General features: G+C 50.9%; 2 protein-coding genes across 3 annotated transcripts; one reads left to right on the forward strand and one right to left on the reverse strand.

Annotated features, from left to right (window-relative positions):
• Nucleotides 1-1,610: 1,610 nt before the first annotated feature.
• Nucleotides 1,611-17,250, forward strand: P2RX5 (purinergic receptor P2X 5). Of its 2 annotated transcripts, none has more exons than XM_074890424.1 (12): nt 1,611-1,925; nt 4,265-4,415; nt 8,975-9,094; nt 10,084-10,159; nt 10,515-10,611; nt 10,995-11,075; nt 11,871-12,009; nt 12,797-12,933; nt 13,220-13,313; nt 13,832-13,897; nt 14,222-14,304; nt 14,754-17,250. In XM_074890424.1, the coding sequence occupies exons 1-12, from the start codon at nt 1,789-1,791 to the stop codon at nt 14,827-14,829; spliced, it is 1,257 nt and encodes a 418-aa protein (XP_074746525.1). In that variant the 5' UTR covers nt 1,611-1,788; the 3' UTR covers nt 14,830-17,250. The 2 variants fall into 2 exon arrangements, with proteins under 2 accessions (XP_074746525.1, XP_074746526.1); XM_074890425.1 differs by having other exon boundaries at nt 1,615-1,925; nt 8,975-9,046.
• A 728-nt stretch (nt 17,251-17,978) lies between these two features.
• Nucleotides 17,979-19,020, reverse strand: EMC6 (ER membrane protein complex subunit 6). Its single transcript, XM_074890426.1, has 3 exons — nt 18,946-19,020; nt 18,799-18,866; nt 17,979-18,550 (listed from the first exon to the last, which is right to left on the reverse strand). The coding sequence occupies exon 3, from the start codon at nt 18,506-18,508 to the stop codon at nt 18,176-18,178; it is 333 nt and encodes a 110-aa protein (XP_074746527.1). The 5' UTR covers nt 18,509-18,550; nt 18,799-18,866; nt 18,946-19,020; the 3' UTR covers nt 17,979-18,175.
• Between the last annotated feature and the right edge of the window lie 23 nt (nt 19,021-19,043).

Here is a 19,043-nt window from a genome sequence, read left to right on the forward strand (position 1 = left end):
TTTGAGGATGAGGGAAACTGTGAGTAACATGCTTGAGTGAGAAAGAGGGCTCCGGGAGGGACTTGGGGAGTAGCCAACATGCTTTGTGAGATAAAGAGGGGCTGCCCATGTGGGTGTGCCGATAGGGAAGGGAGAGGACGTGGGGAATGGGAGAGAGGAGCAAGACCAGCCCTTCACTTGCGCCGAGTCCAAAGGGTGGCTGCAAAGTTTGAGAGCAGCGTTGGGGCTGGGGTGACCTCTCCCACATCTTGGGCCCGGGTGGTGGAGCGGACAGGGGGTGCACGGGAGCGGGGGACTCGCTCCCTTGGCAGCCTGCCCGTGGCCCCAGGAGCCCCTCGTGAGAGAGCCTCGTGCAGAAGCAGTCGCCCGCCATGGGACTGGGGCTGGGGAGCGCAGCAGCCGCCGGGTTAAAAGGAGGCCACAGGCAGATTTCTGTTCTAGTTTTGCAGTTGCTGGAGAAAGGTTTCTTTCGCTTTGCAGAAGGAAACTCTAGGGATGGCTGTGGGATGAGGAACAAAATGAGGTATTTTGAGGATAGTGTTTCGTTCATTATTACACTGTTTGTGATTCTCTTGTGATTTGGAGCAACCTTGTCACATATTCTTTAAAAATCCGATCCATCTGTTTAAATTTGATACAGAATTTAAGGAGGATGAAGGATAAAATTTTCACAAAACCCAAGGTCTTGAGAATGATTCTGCCTGGGAAGAGAGTTGTGTAGAGCAGAGGTGTGTGTGCTGGAGCAGGTCACCCCGCTGCGCTGCCTACTGCCTCCATGTTCAAGCATGTACCACAGTTGCGTAGTGTGTAATCCCAAGAGCCTTCCTGTCCTGACAAAGCCCCGTGAGCTAATTGAGTGCTCAGGTGTGAGCTAATTGGGTGCTCATGCATGAATGCTGTAAACCCTGCACTTCATGTCTGATACAACAGCTCATGTCTCTGAGTAGATGCTCTCTAATGGATTCAGCTGTGGGCAGTCCACGTCTCCCATGGGGAGGAGACAGTGTCCACCCTTCTTGGCTTAAGAAATGATCATTTCATGTCCTTGCACATGCAAATGCCTCTGTTAGACTGAGAGTCACCTCTTGTAGTACTGGCTAGTAAACAACTTTTATCTCAGTGAGGGTTAAACTATTCCTCTCCCTTTGGTATTTCATGAGACACTACATTCTGTATCTGTGTGTGCCCAGCTCAGCACTCACCGTGCATTTTAGCGAGACGTGGTGGTGATTGATCCCTTAACCACATGCAGAATTTATTTATTAGTTTCTTAAGTTGGGTTTTTGGTGGGAAGATACAATAGCCAGGCAGGTATTTTGGATGACTGGTAAGGACCCAAGTCCTCATTTGCTCATGCAAACACTTAAGAAGTTAAAAATTTAACCAGGTGCTTTGCCATCGTGTAAAGGCTGAATAAAGGCTTCAATACTGAGAGGCTCTAGCTCTGTCACCCTGGATGCTGTAACACCCTTCATGCTGTAACATGTTTCCTTATAAACATTTTGTCACTGTGGGGGAGGGAATGAAGCTTGGGGGCAAAACTGAGGTGGGGGCTTCCCCAGAGGATGAATTAGCTGGAAAGCAGCTAGAGGAAGGATCTCGTGGTAGTGCAGCTGCTGGTTTCCAACCCGAGAGCTGCTGCCGGAGAGCAGCTGCCGGGAGGGAGGAGATCAGCCTCTTTCTCTGAAGGGGTTGGTGTGTCAGGTTTCCATGCAGAGCACGTGTGGATAATGCGAGCTGCAAACGCTGCTGCCTGTTCCAGCCACCGGTACAGAGCGAGCCGGGAGCATGGGGCAGGTGGCTTGGAAGGGTTTATTTCTATCGCTTTTTGATTATAAAACTGAGAAATACGTCATTGCGAAGAACAAGAAGGTGGGGATTCTCTATCGGGTGGTGCAGCTCTCCATTCTGGCTTACCTGGTGGGGTAAGAATCACCCTGCATTTCACGTACTGCTGCGGTTGCATTTGCTTGCTGTGTTGTGATGAAGATTAATATAGGATACTCTGCATACAGTGACAGCTTGCTGTGCCTTATGATTTTAATGCAGATAGTTATGCTTGTTTATACAGCTGGATTTTGTTATGTCTAATATATTATATCTGATTTTTCACCTGCTAGAGATTGCTAGATTCAGTTCTACCCTCCAGATTAACGTTGGGTTAAAAATAGATCAAATGGCAGTATGGCTTTGTACTGCATTATTTACGCCTTTATTTCTGTATTTGGTGGGAATGGTGCCAAACCTTAACTCCTGACTCATTAGAAACAACAGCATTTATGGCCACGGTTGTTGAGCCCTGGGACAAACCTGGGCTGTCTGCATGACTGCATGACATGCTCAAGTCTAAATGGGAGGGAACCAAGCACAAAGTGGCAGATTTCTGGGCTGGAGTGGGCTGCAGCAGCCGGGGCTGCGGAGTCAGAGGCAGCGTGAAAGTTGGCTGCCTGGCATTTATTTCAGAGCAGGGCAAGTTGGCATGGAGATAGCTAGAGCACCTCTCAGAAAAGGCCCAGTTCTGCAAGAAGCTGGTCACACTGACATGTAACAAGCACAGCAACACTCCTTGCAGCTCGTAGGATCAGACCTGGAATTATCCAGCCTACACGATGCCTGGGGCCATTGCTTCTGGAGTTTCTGAGGCTTTGCAGAATGTGATTCATAGGTCTTTACCCTCACTGTCTGTGCTTCTGAGCCCCTTCACCTTTCTCACACCTCCTGTTTTCACTGATTAAATATAGCAGAGTAATTTTGACGTGCTGGGTTTATTTATAGAAAGGGGCACAGTTCCGGAGCCTGCTTTAGTTAGCAGGGCAGAGATGAAGTCTCAGCAGTCTGGCACGTATTAGCTGCTAAAGGAGGAATCCTGTAGATAACACTGCCGAGGACACATCCTCCGTCCAAGAGGGATATAGCATGACAGTGACCGTGGGTGTTCAGAGACTGTCTAGGCCACACAGGCTTTTTTCTTCCCTAGGCAGCTATTGCCTTCTGCAAGGCTTTGGCACCGTGGCTGATGGTGCCTGCAGTGACTCCTGTGTGGCTGGGGGCTACAGCGGGTCGCAGCGGTGGCTAGTGTTAGTCTGGCTGCTTGATTACGTACCTGTACCTGTTCAGGGGCTGGCTTGGGGTTTGTGATTGTCAAACCCCTCTGGACCATTTCTTGCATGTAGCTGCCATTTCTGCCCCAATTCACTGCGGAAAATGTAAGAGTCTGCTTTTTAGCCCTCCTGGGAGAGAAAAACAGTGTTCTTGGGGAAAACAGGAAAGTAGGAAACTTCACAGGGGTGGGGAATATTATTATTCAGGTTTGTCCCAAGTAGCAGGCGAGGGGCAGCATATGTGGGTGCTGCTCAGCCTCAGAGATGGCTGCTTTCCCCTTCTGCGTGCAGCAGGGCACTCCAGGTCAGTGCACTGCAAAGGGGAGCTGTGCCAGCAAATGCAGCCTGCGTCCCTCTCCCAAAACCTGCCCCAGCACCCTTAGCTTCTTCAAGGGTCCGGGTGATTTGTTGTCTTGGCAGGTGACTTTGGCAGTATTGTGGAGAAGCTGGAGGCATTTCATTTAACCCAGAGAGGTTTTCACCCTATGGTACGAAGCTCTTGCTGCTTCCAGTGGGAAGAAGTAAGCAAAAGCTTTCCTGGGAGTGCTTAGCGAGGCAACAGCTCTTCCAGGTGTGCTGGGGAGAAGCCTGAAGCACAGCGCAGGGGCCAGGGTGCAGTCAGGTTGTTACCATCCCACTGGCTTACAAAAGATCCTGTATCCAGCTGAGAATATTCCCTACAGATTTCTGTTAGTGATACTCAGTTCACCTGCTGGAATTGCATCTCCCCAGCCATGGGCTGTGATGGCAGACTGCTAAAATGGGAGAAAGTCATCTATTTGTGAAACCAACCACACTGCAACTTGCAAAAGCTGATATTATTTTTCATCTCGAGGAAGACAGAGCCCTGCCCTCCCCACTTTCCATGGAGGTTGCACAGGGCAGGGAGGTGGGAGGCTTTGTTTTTTTACCCTGTGACCACTTATTACACCTTTCCCTGAATGTGGGGTCTTGGTCCTGACTTTTCCTCCAGTGCTGTAGATATGCACAGCTTGTGTCAAAAAGTTTATTCTAAATTTGTAGTAGTAGTTGCAGAGGGTTTGGTGTCATTGGCATGTTTTGATTTGCCCTTGAATGGTGTTTGGCCTTGGTGTAAATCTTCTCTGGCTAACTTGTTCCCTGACCCTGCTTGCTAATGCTGCTGCCTGCTGTGTTCTTTGCAGGTGGGTGTTTGTTGTCAAGAAAGGCTATCAGGACACAGACACATCCCTCCAGAGCTCTGTCATCACCAAGCTGAAAGGGGTAGCCTTCACCAACACCTCAGAGCTGGGGGAGAGGCTGTGGGATGTTGCAGACTACGTGATCCCTCCGCAGGTTGGTGTCATGCTTTGAGCCCAGAGGGCAGCCATTCACTCCCCCCTTCCCCCCAGCGCTGGGAAGAAGAAAAATGGATCAAAAGGCTGAGGAATGGAGATAGGACAGGGAGGGGTTGCTCACCCATTAACGGTCACAGGCAAAAGACAGGCTGTTAGGGGAAGAGAAAACCCGTCGCTTTAATTCAAAACACTAACGATAATGAGACTGGGACAGTGAGAAGCGTTGCCATATCTTAAAAACACCTCCCCACACCCCTTCCTTCTTCCTGGGCACAGTTTTGTAGCGGATATTTCTACCTCCTCCCCCAGCAGCACAGGGGCAGGGGATGGGGGGTGCAGTCAGTCTGTGGCTTCTTCCTCGAAGGTGGGGGGCAGCACTCTGCTGCATTCCTCCCCCTGCTCCACGTTGGGTCCCTTTCATGGGAGACGGTCCTCCCCAAACTCTCTCTGCCATGAGTCCTCCCCACGGGACGCATTCTTCTCAAGATGTTCTGGTGGGTTGCATGTTACAACCTCACCTCTGCATGTTGCAGTCCTCCCAGTGCCAAACTACAACAGTGGGGGGCTTTTTTCTTCCACAGGTGGGTCCCTGCTCCTCTGGTGACCCCCATGGGTGGCAGAGGGGTGGCCCTGCCATCTCACCACGAGATACAGGGGGGCTTTCTGCTTTGCTGCACCCCTTCCTCCTCCTTCCTTCTGCTGACCTTGGTGTTCACAGAAGTGTCTTCCTCATAACTTGTCCTCAAAGTCCCAACCCCCTCTCAGGTTTCCCTTCTTAAATATGTTATCGTGGAGCCATGGCCACCATCACTAATTGGCCCAGCCTTGGCCGGAGGCAGGTCCGACTTGGAGCCAGGGGAGCTTTTGAGAAGCTTTTCACTGTAGCCCCCTCCGACACTACCAAAAACCCCAGCACAGTTGACATCACCCGGCTGTTACTGTCTCTGCTGTTCAGCTAGAAACACACTGGGTTGCTGGTGGAAAGGCTGAAGTGATGTATCCAGGTCTTTCCTGTGGATAAGCAGGAGGTGGGCTACAAGAAAGCGATGCTGTGCCTTCTCTTAGGTCTTCCCAGCAAATATCAAAGCAGCCTTGTCTCTCTCGCAAAGGTCTGTGATCCTTGGCAAGCAGCACCATGCAAGCAGAAGTCCCGGGGACTGCAGTGGGATTGCTCAGCTGAGCAAAGTGTCTGCTGGCTTCTGTTCCGGGGCTAGAGCAGCCCAGAGTGGGGGGGAGATGGAAAGAAAATGGGGTGCAATTTGAGTGATGAGGGTTGTTTGAAATGTGTCTGGCTAAACCTGACTTGCTGCTTCCTTGACTTAGACAAAGTGACATCATAGCTGATGCTTAAGGGGAAGAGATGGCAGCAGATGTGACCCGGCACCAGGCTGGAAATTGCCCATCTTTTCTTGCCAGGAGCTGTTTGTGCTTTCCCTGCTAGTATCCACCATGTGCACGGAGAGGTGTGAGGGGAGGATCAGGCTCCTGTGCTGACAGGGGGTAGAAAGCTGTAAATTGAACAACTTACTTGTCTGGACACAGAAATAAAACTTCACCTTCCTCCTGCTGCAGCCCACGTTTACTCAGACCTGTGGATCTGTGCTCTGCATCTCCACCAATTTCAATGCAAAGCCTCAGCCTCGGGTGCTGTGCAGCAGGAAGGCCAGGCAGTGTGCTTGCTGTGCCTCTTGTCCAGGCTGTGTGGAAGCCCTGGGACACTTAGCAGGTGGATGGTGTGCACACCCAGAAATGAAATGGTGACGCCGACCAGTATTTTAACCTGTCAGATGTTTCTCCTGTGACTCAGTGGTCTTGTTACTGTGCGTTGGTTTATTGGGAGGCCTTGTAGAGTGGTGTGCTGAGTGAACATAGCCAGCTCTGCCTCTTGGTGTGCTCTGCAACGCAGATATCTGCACTAAGGCAGCGTGAAGCCAAACATGACTGTGCCATCAGGCTACGATATTGAATCCAGCATTACTGCAGCCTGCCCCGGTGTACATCAGCCTCCAGCAACCATGGTGATGTTAGACCCTGGACTCACAGAGAAACTCAGCAACTTCTGTGGGCTGTGAGTGCAAATGTAGACATCTCATGAGCTTTCCTGCCCCGTGTGGAGCAGGGTCCCTCACTCCAAAAAGGCCATTGAATGACTGGAGTGTGTCCAGAGAAGGGCACGAAGCTGGTGCAGGGTCTGGAGCACAGGTCTGATGGGGAGCGGCTGAGGGAACTGGGGGGGTTTAGTCTGGAGAAGAGGAGGCTGAGGGGAGACCTCATGGCCCTCTACAACTCCCTGAGAGGAGGGTGCAGAGAGGGGGGATGAGTCTCTTTAACCAAGTAATAAGTGATAGGACAAGAGGGAATGGCCTCAAGCTGTGCCAGGGCAGGGTCAGACTGGCTCTTAGGAAGGATTTCTTTCCAGAAGGGGTTGTTGGGCGTTGGAATGGGCTGCCCAGGGAGGTGGTGGAGTCCCCATCCCTGGAGGTGTTCAAGAGGCGGATTGACCCAGCGCTGAGGGATCTGGTGTAGTTGGGAACTGTCAGTGCTAGGTTAATGGTTGGACTGGATGATCTTCAAGGTCTTTTCCAACCGAGACAATTCTGTGATTCTGTGTGCTGATTACTGTTTGTCTGCTGAATGTCTCAGGTCAGCCGTGAGGTCTGTCCCACATGGGTTTTTAGGAGTATCTGAATGGCTGCTGCCAGTGCATTAAGTGACTTGCGTCTGCTAACTACTGGATAATCTCTCATTTCACTTTGGAGGGAGAGTCCTGCGCTGTCCTGCTGAGTCTGGGTGGGCTGGTTTGTACTGGAGAGACATCAGGAGGCGGTGAGGGCGGGGAGAAACCCCATCTCCTCCACAGAGCAGGGGCAGCTCTCCTGATCCTGCCACTGCGGCTGCTGACCACTGCATCCCTCCTGCTGAGGACAGACATACCTGTGTCCCCAAGGGCTGGTGGGATGTGGGGTAAACCCACCCCACGCAAAGCACAGTGAGGGAAGGAGAGCGAGTCAGGTGCGTGCGAGAGCACCAAGCTTTCCTCTCGTGGATGGAAACCTGAGATCTCTGATTTTTATGTGCAGAAGGCAGGGCTGTGTGTTGGAAGGGGTTTTCTGAGAGACTCCGGAATAAACGACAGGCACTCAGCTTATTGAAATTCATCACTGAGGGCTCAGAATGACCTTGGACAGGGTGAACCAGTGGCACTTTGGAGTTAAGCTTAATGTAGAGCAGGGATTCACCTGGCTGGGCTTGTTCTCCAACAGGTTTGCAGAAACATCTTGTTCCCTGTTGTGGTTCAGAGCAGCCTTGTGGGTGCAGGAGTCCAGAGTCTGCTCCCAATCAGGTGTTTTATCACCAGGTGCTCATTCACACAAGCAACCAGTGTTACAGGTGCCAGGGCTTGACACACTGGCAGTTCCTGTCATGGCTGAGGATTTTTTTGTCCGAGATGCTCAGGGCTGCCCTGTCTCATGACAGGATCGTGGGCTGGCTCTCATGGTTATGTGTGTCCCCTCAGCGTGAGGAGGGTCAGGCTCCCCAGTCTGTCAGGAGACCACCCGTGTTCCTGTAGCTGCAGGTGCAATTACTGACCCTCCTCCCTTTCCTGTGTGCCCACAGTTTGGAGCAGAAATGGTAGAAGCACATGGTTTATTTCGGCATTCATTTCACTTCTGAGGGGCCAACCAGCCTCCATCTGCAGTGCCATGGCAAGCTGCTTTCTCTCCCCTCTTGCTGACTGTACAACTGTCTTCAGGCTTGTTTTCCGTGTGGTTTCCTTTGGTGGTTGGTTGTTAAGGGGAAACCATTCAGGGAAAAAGTGAACTGTTTTAACTTTTTGCTGAATGTGGGGAAGGGACTAAATAGAAGCTGTAAATGTGCAAAGAAGGGAAGGCTCCAGAACGGGAGTCACCCATGCACGTTGTGGCTTTGCCTAAATACAGCGGAGACACAACACTGCCAGAAGTAAGGATTTGGAGGATGAAAATGCAGTCAAGTCTCTCCTTGCATGTCTCAGACAGTCATCCCAACGGCTCCATAAAGGGCTCTGTATTCTCTCTGTTAAAGCCGTGCTAGAAGAACTGCTTTGTGTTGTTTTGTCACATGTCCACGGTGTTGCACTAAATCTGCTGCTGCACTGTGCCCCACTGCCTCGCTCCGTGAGCTCGGGCTTGTAAGAGCAGAGCTGGGGTGGCCAGCCTGACCCTGGCTGAGAACAAACACCACCAGCTCTGCAGTGCCTTTGATCCCTGGTCAGGCACCCTGTCCTGATGGAAAAGGAGGACGTGCGCTCGCCGAGCAGCCAGCGAGTCAAGGCTCAGCAGTCCTGCTCATCAAATTAGCACAGTCTCTGAAGCAGAACTGCTTAAGCCATAGAGACCCCCTGACTGCATCCAAAAAAATATCCAGACAAAGGGCACTGTTGTATCTCAGCCTGAAAAGCATCCGGAGAGAGTGGGGTTTTACTATTCTGCAGAAAACTGCCCCCTTCTTGTAAACAGGTACTTTAAGAGTAAAACAGGTTTTGTAACTCTTCCTGCCTTACTTTGTTTATTCTAGGGTGAAAATGTCTTCTTTGTCATGACGAATCTGATTGTGACCCCAAACCAGAGGCAAGCCACATGTCCTGAGGTAGGAAGAACTGAGCCCCTTGGCCCCCAGACCCCTACAAAACCGGGGGTAAGAACTGACAGAGGACACCTGGGGAGCAACGGATACAGGAAGGATGAAAGGCGAACGGTTTTTCTCTGTAGTGTAATATCTCAGTTGGGAAAATTGGACTGGTTACTGCAAACCTGGGAGGTTCAGCTGTCTTAATTTCTAGAGGCACTGATCATGTAGAGTCTTGCTGACTTTAGTTGAAGGTGTTGGACATCTGCCCAGCTGGAGATGAGACCAGAGCAGTGATTACTCAGGGTCAGAAAAGGCCATGGGAAAAGAGCTTTGAGATGATTCTAGTTACGGGTAGCGGAGACTTTCTAAGAGCCCCGTCCTGGGAAGGGCTGAACACTCAGGCTTTCGTTACCTTCAGGATATGGGAGGGTGCTTAGTACCTTCCAGAATGTGCCTTATGGGCCAGAGGCATGAGGTCATTCCGTGTCATGGTGAAATGTCCTCTGTGGAGACGTGGTTCGGAATGGGCTAGAGCCTGCGGGAGGAGGACACTGGCCATCCAGGGAGAGTTGTCAGAGATTAATTTTCCATATGGCAAGCAGCGGGGTGGCCCAGGCCGAGAGCACAGCTTGCTCATTCAGGACGTGGCTGTCCTCTAGTGGCTGCATCAACCCGGCGTGCAGCCCAGAGAAGGGTCATTTTGAGCTCAGAGAGCTTGTGGCTTAAGTCAAAGGTAGGGTTATCTCTTCAGGTGAAGTACTGTGGCCTCCTGCTTGGTTTTGGTGAGTGGTAGGTGATGCCTGGGTTTTCCCACAGCCTGTCCCTCCCCAGATTGAGCAGAGCCCAAAAGCAGGACATCATAGCTGAGCCATGGTGTTGCTGGTGGTGTGATACTCTCGAGCTATTTGCACATGACCTGCAGTTACCACTTCCGCTGCACCTTTTCAGTGTTCACCATCCTACAGAGGATTCACCCCACATCAGCAGCACTTTCTTACCGCTCTGAGTCTCGTGCCCAGTCACAGGCCTCACTTCTGTCCTCTTCCACTTCGCAGAGTGTCAGCATTCCCAACGCCCTGTGTGACAAGGATGAGGACTGCCCGGCGGGGGAAGCGGTGGTGGCTGGCAATGGTAAGGGAAGGGTCCCTCCTCCTGAACTCTTCCTGGTAGAGGCAGATTCCTTCAGAGGTATCAGCCTGGTTACAACCCCAGAGATCTCTGATTACAGAGTGCAAGGACTTTTGTTTCTTTACCATCTTTTATGAAGATTGCTGCCTTGCTTACAGCTCTGTGGTGGCTGGGCCAGAGCACCCTGGGGCTGCTCAGAGAAGCAACAAGAGAGTGATTGTTCCAGCTGAGAGGCCCTTGCACAGCAGGGAAGAGGGCTTAAGGTGGCAGTGAAAAGCGTCTGATTTTTGAGTGCCCTGTAGGCAAGGAGAAGAGGTGGCTGCTCTGTGTGACCTTTTCTGTGATGTCTGTGCTGCAGGAGTTAAGACTGGCCGTTGTTTGAAAGACAGGGACAGTATCAGGAGGACTTGTGAGATACTGGCCTGGTGCCCAGTGGAGAAAAGATCCAAGCCCAAGTACGTGGCCATCCTATGCTGTTTCCAGGCTTGAGCTGCTTGGCCTGTGTGTCATTCAGGGCAGTTTCTGGGTTCCCTCTGCTTGGACGCTTGCTTGAGTGTTTGCTGTTCTAGTGCAGGAGGGAGCTCTGCATGGCTCCCTGGCACTACTGACCCCTCTGTTCCCTCCTGCTTGGCTCACTGGCTGTCCCAGAGCTGTTTCCAGCTCTCTGCTTCCTCCCCAACCTGCACACTCCTCACCAACTCCCTGCTGGCAGCGTGGGGAAAGTGGCACGGCTGACCTAGTGCCGCGGGATGAAACCGAGCTGTTTCTAAAATGGCAATTCAAGTTTTAGCATGTGGGCAGGGTACAAACGTAAAGCAGATAAACCCTTCTCTTTCAGGAAACCACTTCTCGCCAGTGCAGAAAACTTCACTGTTTACATCAAGAACTCAATCCGCTTCCCCAAGTTTAAGTTCTCCAAGTAAGTGCAGGTGCTTGGAGATCCCTCTGTCCTCTCCATCACAGAACAAATAACCCCAGTTTGCTCCACTGTCCTCTTCCTGCCTGAGGGTTGGGGTGTTGAGGTGCCTGTTCCCTCTTCTGAGGCCTTTGGCTTCAGGCTGTGCGGGAACAAAGAGATAATGAGGACTTGGAGCTTCTCAGAGAGCAAGTGGGATAAGGCTGTGCTTCACCTGCGATGGATCCTACAGCATGGGGTGCACCAGAGCTCCTAAGGCAGATGGATCTGTCCACCAGCCAGTACATGGTCAAGTTCCTGAGCTGCTTCTGCTCCCAGATATTCCTCCTCTTCCATAAAAATGAAGGTGCCTGGATAAGGCTGGGAAAATGCATATTTAACAATATTTGTTTGCATTTGCTGCTACAATATGAACAAAATATAGGTGTATAGAAAGGAGTGTGTTCTTGCTGTTCCCCCAGGCTCAGCTAGACATTTCTGGCATCTTTATTTTTTTTCCTTGAGAAAACCAGGTGGCCCTGGACCACTCTGACAACCTGCTCCACATGAGTTCTTTCTTGAGCCCAGATTCAGCTGGCCTAGTCCCTGTCTGGCCTGGAGGTCATTTTTGTGTGGGCAGACTGCTTTCGCTGGGCCAGCAGTGGAAAGGCTCTCAGGGTGAGGAGGCTGGTGACAAGGTGCCATTTCTGCTGTGCACGAGGGTGCTGGAGAAACCTCGTCTCTTCAGTCTTGGTGGCATAGGCTGTGCAGGCAAGCAAAGAGGGAGACAAGGTGGCTTTGCCTTTTCCCTACATGCAGGGTGAATGTGCTGGCAACCGACAACGAGTCCTACCTGAAGAGCTGCCGCTACAGCACGGAGCATCCCTACTGCCCCATCTTCCTCCTGGGGAACATCGTCAGGTGGGCTGGGAGCGACTTCCAGGAAATGGCCTTGGAGGTAGGAGTGCCCCTGGGGCTCGTGTGGCTTCTCAACTGGCCATATGGCTTGCTGGCTGGTGGGGAGGAGAGCCCAGGAAACTGCCTCCTGCCCAGGGTGCAGTGGAGAGGTGCTTAAAGTCAAGCTGGTCCCATTTATCCTGTCCCCAGGGAATGGGAGGCAGGATGCTGTGGCTCCTCTGGAAGAGATGGTTGGGTCAGTTATCTGTTACTTAGGGCTGCCCAAACCGCTGTCCTGCCAGCAGGGTTTCTTTGTTTAATTTCAACATTACTACACCCAGAACTCTGGAAGGCCAGTGGGGCTCCTCTGCTTAGAGAATGCCCCAGGAGGCTTCCTCTGTGGGAACGGACACATTTCTGCACAGAGTCCTGGGGCTGCAGCACCAAAGAGGCTGTGACCCTGTTTGTGCAGCCCAGGGGGGAAGATGGGGCCAGTCTGCGACATCCCGGGAGGCACAGGGTGAGAAGAGTGTAGGCTTTGTGCTGGCTTCTGCACTTGCAAACCTCATCCCTGCATGAAAGAGCCTCTTCTCCACTGAAGTATGTTACAGCCACTTAAATGAATGAAATCAGTGTCCTGGGATGAGAAACCTCCTCCTAGGATACCAGCACCGGGATCATAAGCATGACCTTAGCCCGTGCAGAAGTGCGTGTGCTCGTGTCTGTGACCAGAAGCACAGCTGGTCTTGTCCCTGGGGAAATCTTGCCCAAGGATCTGACAAATTTGAAGACACTTTAATTGATCTAAGCTTAAAAAAAAACTCACACTGTCTCTCTCTTTCATTAAGGGTGGTGTGATAGGAATTCAGATTGAATGGAACTGTGATCTTGATAAAGCCCCTTCTGAATGTAATCCTCACTATTCTTTTAGCCGGCTGGATAACAAGTTTGCAGAAAAATCCATCTCTTCTGGGTACAACTTCAGGTAAGTAAAGAGGAGAATACGATGCAGTACTGCAGTTGGGCTGAGCTGGTTTGACTCGCAGGCGTTGGAGGTTGGCAGCGAGGTAGTACCAGGCTGTGCCAGGCACTGCCCCAGCCGGGCACGCGGCTTTGCAGGGGAGGGGAGGGAGGGAGCCATGCTCATGGCACCTTAGAGCTGTTTTTGACAGGGGAATAGATCTGTTTGAAGAGATAGGGGAATTCAGATGGGTTCTTGGAGGCGGGGGAGGGCAGGTGATGGAGTTAAAATCAACATTGTTGTATTCCAGGTTTGCCAAATATTACCGGGATGCTGAGGGGGTCGACTACCGGACGCTCATTAAAGCGTATGGAATCCGCTTTGATGTGATGGTGAATGGCAAGGTGAGGTCCCAGGGCAGAATGTTTTAGAGCCTGGAGAGAAAAAAAGTGGGGGATATTTCTTAGTGGGAAGGCAGCGCTGGGATGAGAACAGCCTCCCTGGCTTGTCGTAGGCAAGGGCTCTTGCCATTCATCCATGTGGAGCTCACCCTACATAAGAAAGGAGATGACCTGGAGGGTGGATGAGTCTGTGTCTCCTCTACCTAAAACCAGGCTCACGTAAAGTCTGACAGAAGTAAATGTGCCCCAGAGACATGTTTTCCATGCATATGCACTGCAGAGAAAAGAAGCCTAACCCAGGGATGACACAGGCTTAGAAATGCAGCCATGGACAGTTGGATCTGAGGCACACAGAACTTTAGCCTCCAAGATTGTTCACTGCAAATCTCTGGTTGTACCTGCTTGTTGCTAACAAAACACACCCACAGGCACTAGTAGCTTCCCCGGTGTTATACCACACCCTTCAATTTGTTTCTTGAGTTGTTCTTTCACCGAGTACTTCGTGACTTTTTTTCTTTTAGGCAGGGAAATTTAACATCATTCCCACCATTATCAATATCGGTTCGGGGCTTGCTCTCATGGGAGCGGTAAGTGAAGGTATTTTCTTAAAGTACCATATTGGGACCCAGATCCCTCATTGACCTGTTACGAGGATAAAATGGGAGGGTTAGTTTGTATCTTCTCCAGTAGAGTTTTTGCTGCTCTGACTGCTCGGTCAGGTGCGTGTCTGTGTCCTGTCTCAAAGGCAGGATCTTAATGTACCTTGAAGTCTAAATACCCCTAAGATTACATGGAGTATGAAGGAAAATATGGCTCCTACAATGTATTCTTCTCTAATTAATGCTCATTGCTAATTAAATCAGAACACTTCTTCTACTCTCAAGATATTTTAAAGTTCTTTCTCTTTGCAGGGAGCCTTCTTTTGTGACCTGGTGCTGCTGTATCTGATTAAAAAGAGTAACTTCTATCGAGGCAAAAAGTACGAGGAAGTAAAGTAAGTGGGCTTGGCTTCTGTGTTTAAATGTAATGGCTTTATTATTATGACTAATAGAAATAGAAGGAGATACGGGAACACAGTAAACATTAATGGCAAACAAAGGCCAATTCCAGGAAATTATATTCCTCCAAATGAGTTTAGCCAAGTTACTCCCTCCCTCCGTAATTCAGTGCTGCAGTTAGTTGGGGAGCAAAGGAAGCTGCTGTGTCATGGTTGGACTATAAATGGCCTTGAGCTGTCAGTTTATAATGATTGAGGATGGAACTGGGGCAGCTCCAAGAGCTCCAGAACTTCATGAAACTGAGAACTGGGGCTTTAGCTGTACAGAGGGTGATGGCCTTTGCGGTGAGGTGTGACAGGCCTGGCTGGGAGCTTCTTGCCCACATTGCTTCCTGAAACAGAAATAGCCTGCTTGCCTTGTCTGTCACCTTTGCCTGTTCCCTCAGGTCCAGTTCCAGGAAATCATTATCGAGCCCTGCACTGAATGGGAATCAGAGCCCTGAGCAGCTCGGAGGGCTCTAGGCACAGCAATGGGTCTGCCAGCTGGAGTCGTGTTCCAGGGAAACCACGCAGGTGTGAAATCACACCAGGACTGGGAGGTGGAGATACCCCAGATCAGGTCTGCTGTCTATTATTGGAATTTCCAGAGGAAAAAAAGTCCTTTAAAGAACGCCCTTCATTCCCAAAGATGTTCTCTGGTATCCTGAGCTTGCAACAGTGTGTCGCCACTATGGATTTATAAAAGGATTTTTATAAAAGGAAAAAGAAGGCACCAAGTGAATGTTTTTATATCTGTTGATAGATATATCTGTACCTACGTCACTAGCCAGCATTAGCCTGTGGCTGTGCTTTGCTTCCATGTGTGAAAGAGCCGTGATGTGCAACACCACTGGTGCTCTCGGGAGGGCTGAGATTCCACTTGTCTCCTGCTCTGCTGGCTTCTGGCCACCGCTCCCGACTCTCCCTTCTGTTCCGTGCAAGATTAGATGTAAAGCAGCAGGACTGCTCTTGTCGGGGAAGCGCAGTGAAATGCAGCGTTTCAGCAGTTCTCAGAGCCCGGGGGAAAGGGGCTTGTTATCCTACAACACCCCTGCTGAGTGGGCCTGGGTCAGGGTGGGGGCAATTACTCTTTTTGCGGGGTGTGCGTAACCATTAGGGCTGGAAACGGTGCTCCTCCAGGAAAAGCCTTCATCACAGCTGCAAAAGGTGCTCTGCTCGTCTCAGGAACAGCAGGAGAAGGTCCTGCCGCAGCTCTGACTGGAGAATCAGCTCAGCCATGGCTGGGTCCCAGCTACGTCACCCGCCACCCGCCGTCTCCATTTGTAGTTGGCCCAGAGATCCGACATTTCAGAGCAGAGAACAGGTAATGGCAGGCAGAGGAGCATTCTGAAGCAAGGCAGGGAGAGAGGTTTTAGTGCCTGACAGGGCAGGGGAAGGGGGTTAGCACACTGGAAAGCAACGTGGCACTGGAAGCATCTGCGCAGGGATGCTCTTGGGTTCTCCCTCCTTTGTTCAGTGGCTGGTTCTGTCTGCTGGGGATTGTCCTTTTGGCATCGCTTGCCCATTGCTCATGGTGGGGAGAGATGTGGGTGGGGGACTTAATGCTTCTGCTGGTTTTCGTAGTACCCTGAACTGTACTGCAGAGTCTGAAAAGGGGAGCTCTGTCAGGTGAGACGAACTTTGCCAGGTTCTTCCAAATATACCAACAGGAGGAAAATTTAGATGTCTGCTAGTTCACCCCTCTGGTAACTGCCAATACAAGTGCTCCTTTGTTTCTCGACAGCGAAATGTCTCATTGCGGCCTGTTTTGTGAATTTATGTTCATGTGGGGATGTAACTAATCTCAGAAAAGTGCTTATAGAATATCATTGTTTAAAGTTTGCTTGAGCTGACAGGAACTGACTCACCAGCTCCTGAAGACAGTAGGTGAATAAATACTCCTGCCTCATTTAAAGCTTCCACACTGTGGTTTGGTGCAAACTGATCACAGTGTTCTGTAAATGCTGCCACGTCGCCACTGATCAGGAGTCGTCACAATAAGGATTAAGTGTTTCTGTGCACTCTTTGAATGTCAAGATTTAAAGGACTCCTGCTGTAGCATCCTTAGTATTGCTAGGAGAGAGGGTGGTGTTACAGAGAGCGGCTGTGAGCGAGTATTCTGCACCAATGGAAAGAGCAAGTTGCACTCACCTGTGCTTTAACTTCTTTAAGGTGGTTACTCTGAGGGTACAGGTTGATTTTAAGTTGACATTCACCTTTGTTAGCAGTGGCAAGCTCTGAATGCAGTCATTGATAGCAAACCCCAGCCTAAGCCACTCCCTCTGCTTCTGTTCAGATGCAAGTAATTATGGAGTGAAACATTTAGCTAGAAAATAAGAATTAAACAGTGGACTTAAAATAATTTAGGATAAGCTGTGTACCTCTGATGCTATAATTGCATCCAAAGCCTCCTCTCTTCATGCCAGAAGTCTCCTCTAGGCAAACACACTCACCCTGTGTGGAACTTCACTGGTCTGGCCTGTTAGAATTACCAAGCCAATAAAACAGCACAGGCTTCTCACTGTCAGAGCTTCATTCTATTTGAATAATTTCTGGATGGTGAAACACATGGTGAACCCCACATGTGACATCAGGCCAAGGCACAACTCACGGAGACCAGGTAGCTCATCGTAACATGTAAAGCTGACTGTGCTCCATGGAAACCAAAACGTCCCCTTGTTAGATGACCAAAGTGATTTCCTGAATTTAAGTCTTCAGGGACTTCAGGCCCCCAAAAGTCCCTAGAATATTTCCCTTCTTTATACCCTGTGTTTAATACAATTCCCGCAACTCTTGTTGTTGATAAAACATAACCAGATCCCTTCTCAGGAGCTTGTTTCTTTGATTTTTTTTTTTTCTCCTTGTATTTAATGTACAGCAATAAAATTTGTCACTTTAGGGCAATGCTCTCCCAGACTCTTCTGTACAGTGTGGTTTTTAGGTTGCACACACCACCTTTTCTTTGTGATACATACTTATGCTAAGCAAGTCCATTAAACACTTAAGTTTGCACAAGCAGGTCTATAGCAAAGATACTACCCGTACGGTGGGTGACCAGCATTTCCTTTCTGTTCCTGCCACAACACACTGTTCATTGTGGAAAACGCCAGCAGGCTTACAAGTGTGTTCAGTACAGACTGAGCTGGCAGGGAATGAGACACTGCATGCACCTGGTTGTCTGTGTTTTATCGGACACAACAGAACTAAAAAGGAGCAAAGTGTTTGACTTGTGAGAGCATTACTTATCAACTTTGGTATATGCCAGTGAAGAATATCCATGACCGTGTCATTTATTGATAGTGTGTCCATATAGCGATTGTGGAAATAACATTTGCATTAGCAACTCAATTACATTTCTGTAGCAAACCTTCATATACACTTAATTACATGCTACTGTGCGGTATTTCCTTGTGTCAGTAGATTATTTTTTAAGAGTGCTGTGTTACACGCTGCTTTCATCAGTATTTGTGTGCAGGGACAGGCAGCAAATCTAGAAGGGATTTGTAACTGGCATGTCTTATCCAAAACACAAAGAATACAAGGGACTACATTAACCAAAACACACAGTTGTGCCTGCAATTAGGGACAGAAGTTATTCCTTAACAACCAAACATTCCTGGGAGGCATCCGTGTGGTGTTTCACATTCTGTTTAATTAGAACAGTACTACTGATTCATGTATACTTGGACATAATTTACCGACAGCATTAACAACACAAGCAATGAATGACAGTTGAAAAGGTAAGCTGGCCTAGTGGTGTAGATGACTTTTGGCAACAGTCCTCCTGCTTCATTAAAAACCACTGCAGCTAAAGTGGCTCCTAGTTGTTTTAGTAGACATGAACCATGCCGTAGAGGAAAGTCCAGAACAGGACATATGTGAAGAGCCCTCCTATAAGCCCCCCCGTGAAAAGCGGCCTTCGGGATTTAAAGTACTTGTTCCATCGCCGTCCGGCTTTTAACACCAGGAGCACGGAGAGGAGGACGGAAGCCAGGAAGTAGAAGATGAAGCCGTGCAGGCCGGTCAGGCCGAGGATCCCCGCCGTGGCCCCCGACAGGGCCGAGACCGAGGTCCTGCAATAGTCCAGGATGGCGGCGTTGCCCCGCACCGCCGCTTCGCTGATGAACTGCGGCCCCTCGCGCTTGGCCACCACCGCGGCCATGGCTCCCAGCCGGGCTCGGGCAGCTGCTCTCTCCTAAGGAGACTGGGGCAAAGGAGACACGCGCTGTACGGGCCGGGGGGCGGACCGGCCCGGCGCAGCCCCGCTCCGCGCTGAAGCGGTGCCTCCCGCGGACAGCCCGCTCGGCTCCGGGGCGGTCGCTGCCGCCAGGCCGCCCTCAGGTGCGCCGTGCCGGAGCGCGGCGGGAGCTCGATGGCCTCCGGCGCCCGCGCAAAGGCCCCGGCCCGGCCCCGAGCGCCCGCGGGGCCTTCCCGCCTTCCCCCGGCCCCTACCTCTCATCCACGGCAGCGCGCTGCTCCGCGGGAACACTCGGCCAGGCCCGGCCGTCACGCCTCACACCCTGCCAAGGGACAACCGCACACCGGCCGTCACCGCGAGGCCGAGGCCGCCGCACCACCCCCCCACCGGGCCCAACCTACCGCCACAGCGGGGCCTCTCGCCTCCCCGCCGGAAGCTCCTGTCGGGCATCTTGGCGCGGGGGCCGCCGGGAAAGCGGCCTCACTTCCGGCGCCCGCGC

Source organism: Strix uralensis, chromosome 20 (genome assembly GCF_047716275.1).
Source record: "Strix uralensis isolate ZFMK-TIS-50842 chromosome 20, bStrUra1, whole genome shotgun sequence".
Taxonomy (NCBI): Eukaryota; Metazoa; Chordata; class Aves; order Strigiformes; family Strigidae; genus Strix; species Strix uralensis.

Excerpts from the sequence above, each read along its gene's own strand:
- P2RX5 (XM_074890424.1), top strand. The coding sequence starts at position 1,789 with ATGGGGCAGGTGGCTTGGAAGGGTTTATTTCTATCGCTTTTTGATTAT. Across the intron at positions 9,095-10,083 it reads AGACCCCTACAAAACCGGGG|AGTGTCAGCATTCCCAACGC; the intron begins GTAAGAACTGAC and ends TCCACTTCGCAG. Across the intron at positions 12,934-13,219 it reads TCTTCTGGGTACAACTTCAG|GTTTGCCAAATATTACCGGG; the intron begins GTAAGTAAAGAG and ends GTTGTATTCCAG.
- EMC6 (XM_074890426.1), bottom strand. The coding sequence starts at position 18,508 with ATGGCCGCGGTGGTGGCCAAGCGCGAGGGGCCGCAGTTCATCAGCGAA.